The sequence below is a fragment of the Rissa tridactyla genome, chromosome 14, assembly GCF_028500815.1.
Source record: "Rissa tridactyla isolate bRisTri1 chromosome 14, bRisTri1.patW.cur.20221130, whole genome shotgun sequence".
Lineage (NCBI taxonomy): Eukaryota > Metazoa > Chordata > Aves > Charadriiformes > Laridae > Rissa > Rissa tridactyla.
This window is the reverse complement of record NC_071479.1, coordinates 13,222,751-13,230,195: the sequence shown is the minus strand read 5'-3', so window position 1 is coordinate 13,230,195 and position 7,445 is coordinate 13,222,751. Positions and strand designations below refer to the sequence as shown.

At 52.9% G+C, this 7,445-nt stretch overlaps 1 protein-coding gene across 6 annotated transcripts in view; it reads right to left on the bottom strand.

Annotated features, from left to right (window-relative positions):
* Window positions 1–3,294: 3,294 nt before the first annotated feature.
* Window positions 3,295–7,445, bottom strand: part of LOC128917357 (dual specificity testis-specific protein kinase 2-like) — a 43,038-nt gene continuing 38,887 nt past the window's right edge. For all 6 annotated transcript variants that reach the window (XM_054220212.1, XM_054220217.1, XM_054220215.1 and 3 more), the window contains one exon: window positions 3,295–6,621. In XM_054220212.1, coding sequence (XP_054076187.1) covers window positions 6,520–6,621 — 102 coding nt within the window. In that variant the 3' untranslated portion in view covers window positions 3,295–6,519. The remainder of the gene's footprint in view (window positions 6,622–7,445) is intronic.

Below are 7,445 nucleotides of genomic sequence, written 5' to 3'. Positions count from 1 at the left end.
CTCCAGCAGGGCCACAGATGCCGACTGAGCCTGAGCATCTAAATCTTTGATTTAAAGACCAAGTGATGGTGAGGCTACTGCTCAATAGCTCTCAATATTATTACACTAAATGGTAATTACTGGTAATTTTCAGTCTAATCCACATATGTGAAGCCTCCAGTGTTCTTGCAGCCTCTTTTACCATTGGACCCAAGAGCCATCTGAAAGGCAGTGAATTCCCAACCCCCTCACTCTCCCTGCAGGCTGTGATGGAGCCACGATGTAGACAAGCTTGGAAAGGACTGAACTTCCAGCACAGGGCTGTAAGCACTGCCACCTCGGAGTGGACTCCACCTTCCCTCCCTGCTTCCTCACACAACATGTGCTCCAGGACCTCGGGTGGGACCTCAGCTCCTGAAACCACAGTAGCGTTGCTCGGCACTTCCCACCACAACACAGCTGCAGCTGGGACCACAGCCAGCTTCAGCCACTCCTCCAGGGCACGTTCCGAGATCTCATTCTTTAGCCGCTGTGGACCAAGACCCAGATACAAAACAGTCTGTGCAGCAACATGTGTGGTCCTAAGTCAAGCCTTGCACGAGTGGACATCATGTAAATTGCCAGTGGGTATCAGTATCTTCCATTTCACCTTGTTTCCAGTAGCATGTGAAGATGGGCTATCTGCTGGCAGACGGAGGCAGTTCACCCAGTTTGTGTGATGTTTTATTTGACTATTAGCAGAACTAGCTAAAGGGTCTCTTCCAGGACTCCTGCTTCCAGACTTCCCCACAGCTGATGCAGGGGAGGAGAGCCTACTGCTAACTCCTCACTGCAGGGACACCCCAGAGTTAGTGGAAGTAGAATATTTATTTGTGTTATGTTCCTAGCGGTCCCGGGTTTATCACGTTATTTATTGCTCAGCTGTGTACAGCTCCAGCCCTACAACACTGAATCCAAACCATGTGGGTGAGAAGAGCAAAGAGGTGACTCACCCAGCACAACACAGCGGGTCAACGGTGTGCTAAGAAATAAATCTGAGGTTTTGCATCTTCCTATTCACTAGGTCCTGTCCCTGCTCACTTCTCCTTTTCAGGTACATGAGAAAGCGTGTGCCTGAGCAGAGAAGCACACACCGAAAGTCCCATAGTCATTTCCCCATCTCCAGGAGCTCTGTTTTGTTTTTCTCCCACTCCCAGTCAGATTGATGTGCCCTCAGCAGGAGCAGGAGCAGGAGCAGGAGCAAGGTCCCACAGCGTCCAGCTGTGTCTCACCCCACCAGAGAGGCCCAAGGTGCTGCCACAGACTCTTTTGCAGAACCACAGAACCGTCTGCAGAGATGTTTGAGCTGGTGCTGACACCCTTAGCTTTAACCTGGCTAGAAGTGCTGGATCGCCTTTTTCTGCTCCCCTCTATCTTCTCCTCTTACTACACAGAAACCTCCACCATTTAAATGTCATCTGTGAAGGACACCAATGTTAGAGCGATTAAGAGCACACCAAGAACAGTTTACCCAACCCCATCTAGTCAATATTCCCAGACCACCATCTGACTCCATAGAGGAAATATTCAGGTATGACAAGCCACCACCAGTGCCAGGTGAGGCGGTTTGGACCTGGCTGCAGAGTGAAATTCTCCTGCATCCCCCTCAGCTGGTGCAGTGAGCCATGGGCTGGCACTGCCTCCCCTCCAGCATGAGCCCCAAACACTGCAAAACAGAAAAATGCTCCCTGTGCTGGTACAGGCACATGGGGGAGAGGGTCATTGGGGCTGATGGTCCATCCCAGGCACTATGCTTGTAGCAATCACAGAGGGGGCTTGCACTGACTCCCCCCAGGAAGGACTGAACCACTCGAGCCAGGATCCAGTGCCCTAGTTACAGATACATACCACCAGCCTGGAGCTCCCACCTCTCCTCAGCAGAAGGGTTCCCACTCCTCCATCAGCCCACGCTCCTGACCACTGGGGGAAAAGGCAGGGAACAGGCTTGAGATGTTCTAAAGGAATATGCTCCCCAAACTGCCAGGATACCGTCCAGTCCCTCCTGCTTTCCATCCTCTTGCCAAGGGTCCCCAGAAGAAAAGCAGGATAGCCACAGTCAATCTGTGACTGCTCATCTCAGGGCTTTTTCTGTGTCCTGGAAAGCTCAAGGATCGGGTTTGCATTTTGTGTCTGAAAACCCTCTTCTGCTCATTAGTGGATCTGGAAAGGGACAACCTTGAAGGCTAGAAATGACAACATCCCTGGAGCTTCTCTAGACATTTCCCTTGCTGCAAATAATGACAAGTGAGGCTGGGGAGTCACCAGAGGAGTAGAGTGGGCCAGGCTATGGGGTGTGGGGAGAGGACCTGGTTTCTGCCATGTCAGGGAGCCTGGAGAAGAGGCTGGAAGCATCTCTGATGGCTTGTTGGTGCACAGCCATCTGAAAGCAAAAGCGGCCCTCCTAGTCCTCTCAGGGCCCACCCAGACCAACCTCCTGGACAGACCAGGGCTGCCTCCAGCAATACCCTCCTGCATTGTCTGGGACATGGGAAGACCCAGCATTCCAAACTATTGATGGGATTACTGACAGCCTCCAAGGGCTGCATAGATGCTCTTTCCAGGGAGAAACATGGCACTTTGGGCACATGCAAGTGCCCGGAGATTTCACAGCTGTAAATCGGAAAGCTGACTGACTTTAAGAAACTGGACTTTAGAAGGAAAGCTCTTCTTCCTACCTAACGGCTATCATGCGAGGAGCTCAGAGAAATGAGCTTCAGCACTGCTCTATGATTTGTGTTTGGATGCAGCAGACCCAGTAGTCCTGGCATAGCGAACGCCTTCCTCCAATTTTCCGAGGTGTCCTTGTGAGAGGGTTGCATCCGGTGAGTAACTAATGCCGTGTATGAACAAGCATAAAAGAAGCTGCAGCTGAGGAAGGGAAATCATTTCACTGTGGTTTGGTCCTTTTGGCTTATTGTCTGCTGGGGTGGAAAAGATGAATCCAACACCCTTTACACAATGCTCGTGCTGCTGCTGTTACCTTGTGCCCGGCCAACAGATGTGAAGGGGTGACTTAAGACACCAGCTGACCCTGCCACAAACCGAGGGCGCCGGGGAGCAATGGCCTCAAAATGCCACTCTCGCATAGGTAATACTCTTTTATAAATGACTTTTAACTAAAGGCTTATCATGCCAGCTATGCTGACAGAGCACGAAGCTGTTCACTTAGTTGTGTTTGGAAACGCGGCATTTCGGCAGCACCACTCAGCAGACCCAGGATGATGAAACACAGCAGCCAGGGCTGACGTGGAAAAGAACCACTAGACTTTATTCCCAAATGGCATTTATAAAAACAAACAAAGACACACACATAATGGAGGATACAGGAATGCATGGCCTGTGGGATGCAGCATGACCAGGTCCGTGCCATCAGAACCTGCGGCAGGCAGCCAACAGTGGGAAGAGAGGCAGAGGAGGCAGTTTCGGGTCAGGTCCAGCAACAGCGAGGCTGCTGCGCTGCCCAGACCCACCATCACAGTTGCTTCAGTTAAGAGCCAGGACTCCGAGACATGAAATTCAACCACTGACCTGGACTTTGCATCAGACCGGCATGGGGGAGACAGGCACTGCGCTCCCAGCACAGGGGCTCGTACCTGGAGGGCATCTCAGCAGGTTTTCCATGCTCACTTCTCCCTCCAGCTCCGACCAGTGAAGAGAAACTCTTGGTCCAAGAGATGCACCAGTCTGCAGACTCCCCACATCGGCTTTTCTAGTCCATATGGTGCCTGCAGACACTCTCAGTCCCACCTGCCACTGCAGCAGGCACCAAAGGTCCTTCTAGCAAGGACCTGTTATCGTTCAGTCACCTGAGAGCCAGCATGGGGCCTCACCATGAGAGTGGATGGGTTGCATGGCAAGCCCAGAAGAAACACAGTTCTGATCCACTGCAGCTCAGATCATGCTGGCTAATGCTATCCCCTGTGCAGAAAATATCCACCATCACCACCATGGATCTGTTTAATCTTTGAGCTCCTTACCCCTGAGCAGATAAATAAACCCAAAAGATCTTCCTCCATACCTCAGCATCACCAAAGGATACACAACTCCATGCGCCTTTTCTACTGTGTCCTAGACACAGTTGCTCTGTTGTTGCTCAGCAGGTTGTATGGCTGGAGGAAGCATCAGCCCAGTCTGCGGTAGGGCACCACCGGCACCAAGCCTTGCTTGTCCTGGGAAGGGGGTGGCCAGCAGCGGAGCCACCCTGCAGGGAAGTGCCCCTGGAACAAGACACCTTCACCCCGTAACAGGCCATTTGAGGGATCGGTATGTTTAGGGATCTTCCTCTGTATCTTCCCCCTCTTGTGCAGGAGGGGCAGAGGAAGAACAGACTTCAGCTTGGCAGACCAGGCAGCATGAGGAAGGCTAGGGAAAGGCTTTGTGGGACTGAGCCAAGGTGGACAGCTATCCATCATCCACAGTGGCCTTTGGAAAAGGCTGTGTGTCCTTAATGCTTTGGGTGTTAGGACATACTGTTGGATTCCTCATTCTCAAGCCTATTCCTCTATGGAGTAGGGAGCCTCGGAAGCCTTAGGGGGTTGCAGTTAGCTCCTCAGGTCCATCTCCTCGTAGCCAAATATACACCCTGTGATTTTCATCCAACACATTGCTGTGATGCTGGTGGTGGGTTGTTCTCACTGAAGACACACACACATGTACATCAGCACGGCTTGCACTGCTGTTGCAGTCCATTTCACTTCACTGGTCTGAAGTCCCCAAACTGCTACAGGACAAAAAGTGGCCATTCTCCCCCCTCCAGGTTGAAAAGCCTCCCTTAGTTTCAGTCTTCTACTTCTCGAGGCTTTGCTTCCCCCCCACTGGCAGTATCCAGCTGGGATGAAGGTATTTGCTGGGCAGCTTACTGTTGAGCAGGAGGTTTCTTGTGCAAATAAGTTAGTAGCCCACAAAAGCAAAATGGCACCTCCAGGAAACGAGGAGCTGCAGATGCCCCCTGGAGATGTGGCTGAGCTGGTGACCCTGGTGCCATTCACTGCATTCCATGCCAGCTCCCAATTCCTTATGATCCCTGGTGAAAATGCACCGTGGTCCTCCACTTTGTCCCAGCACACCACTGACACTCCCTTCTGCGGGCACCATGGCACAGACCTTGGGCTATATATGACACCAAAGCCAGCTCCAAGAGCTTGAGATGAGGGCCCCAGGTAGGTCTACCACTATGTGGGAGAACAGCCTTCAAGCTGTAGGTTGAAGGCCCATTGCGCTAAGCACTGTACAAATACTTTTTGGTGGACACATGAATGATCCTTGCTCCAAGAGCTTACAATCCACAGGAACAGACACAGCTCCACCACTATACAGACATTACACCTATTTACACCCACAAACATTTTAGTCCCAGCAGAACACTTCTTTCAGAACAGTGGCCCAGCAATCAGCTGATCTGAGGGCAGGGACTCGACTGCTCATCTCTTTCTCTTGATTTGCAATGCCAGACCATTTCTAGCTGTTATTCTTGCCGCTTCTGGTTTGGATCTGCAGCCCCAGCACCCTCTGGCCCACAGAAGAAAACATGGTGTCAAAACAAAGTCCTTTCCCGGCTGCACGAGCCCTGGGGCCTGCGAGGGTGTCCCACATCACCAAGGAGGCAACGGGTGCTGGGCTGGGCAGAGAAACGGGCGAGATGCTGGATGATGTTCTCCCCCCATTTTGGCCTCACAAGCTGTTGGCACTGTGCTCATCGCCGTGTTTGCAGCAGGACGAGAAGGGGGCAGGCAGACCCCTCCATGTCTGAGTCCCAGTCGAGGGCAGCAGAGAGAAATCCAGACTGCTGCGATGCTGGGACTTGTGTCTGACAAAGCTCTTCTGAGAGGAGATATTAGCTGGTTAGTTCATATCTCGATAAGGCACACCCTCCCCATCGCCTCGGACGGTTGCAGGTCAGCACCCCGTGGGTGACCCGAGCTGACTCTCCAAAACCTCGCCAGATGCCTCCGTGCCTGCGTGCACCCCGAGCGCGATGCCAGGAGACCCAGCCAGAGACATTACAGATCATACCCGTTCCTGCAGGGCTGCCGGATGGGTGCTTTAAGGCTTTGAAATATAAGGCGACTCCGAAGCTCACAAAGCCCCTCTCCTTCACACCACACAGACCCCTGCCCCCAGGGGGCGACTCCCCAAGGCCATGGGTCCCGGGGAAGCAGGAGAGGATGATGTTTCTGTCGGGGATTTGGAAAGCATCCTCAAGGGAATTCAAGTCCCTCCAGGATCATTTGCTTTTGACAAACAAACAGGCAAGGCTGCCCGGTGTCCTAGTTACATCTGTTAAAAACCTTAGCTAGGAAAAATATACCCTTGGTAAGTCCTTTCTCCATTTTTAACCATGTTTTCCATCCAAGAAATTAGAGACCAAGACTATGATTAAATAAACACCAGCGCATCACTTAGCTCTTCCCTTTGCCACCTTCCTTCTTCACTCCTGACCCCCCAGACAGTTCATTTACAGTTTGAGTGATTCTCTGCCAAGCCTCACAGGAGGCAGGCAGCTCAGCCTGAAAGCTGATTGTCCCTCCTAGGCTCCAGTCGCTCCGCGACATCCTCCAACTCATCCAGGATTTCAGAGAAAGATGGCCTCTTAAGTGCTTCCACCTGGAATGAGAAGGGAAAGCTGAAGAGGACGCCCTGGGACAGGAGGCATCCATCTACCACTAGCCCTGGTGTGGGTCACAAGCCTGGTGGTGGAGCCTTCTGGCATCACCCAGCACCTGGTGACCCAGCCCCGGGCTGCTGCGAACGAGCAGCTGCAGGACAGGTCCCACGGCGCGGGGCACAGCTCAAGCAAAGGCAGTGAGACGCTGGAAACCAGCCTGACACACCCCGGCCTGGGCAGGGGGTGGGAACTGCTCGCTCCGAAGCCCACCCAAACGGTGCAGAGGCGGGCGGTCTGCAGGAAAGGCTGCAGGTTGGTATCAGGAGGGAGATGTATCATTCCCTGAACTTTTTTGTGACGCTCAGGACCTGTCTTGTCTCCCTGATGCGGCTCGCCCTCAGTGGGCTGTGATCCCCCAGCCTTCCCAGTGTCACCGGGGTGTACCCAAAGTGAGGAACATGGCCCGGGGCACCCCCATCCCGCAGCCCCACCATGCCGTCCTGGGACTGTCCTTTGTGTCTGCCCCCGCAATGCCAGCCTGGGGAGCTGCGCCAGAAACTTCCCAAACCTGCACATCACACAAGGGCAGAGAAGAACAGCCCCAAGGGGCATTTCGGGCAGAAGCACCAGGAAGCTGCCCGTCAGAGGTACAAGATCTGAATATACATAAAATCTAAGCCAGTTGCTGACGTGAATCACTCCTCTGATTCAGGACAAGTTATTCAGGACCCATGCAAGGATCTACTTCCATTTGCTGCCTTGAGCTCCTAGCAATTAGGTGCATTATGATCACCCAGATTCTCTGCTCTCTCCCCGATTACCA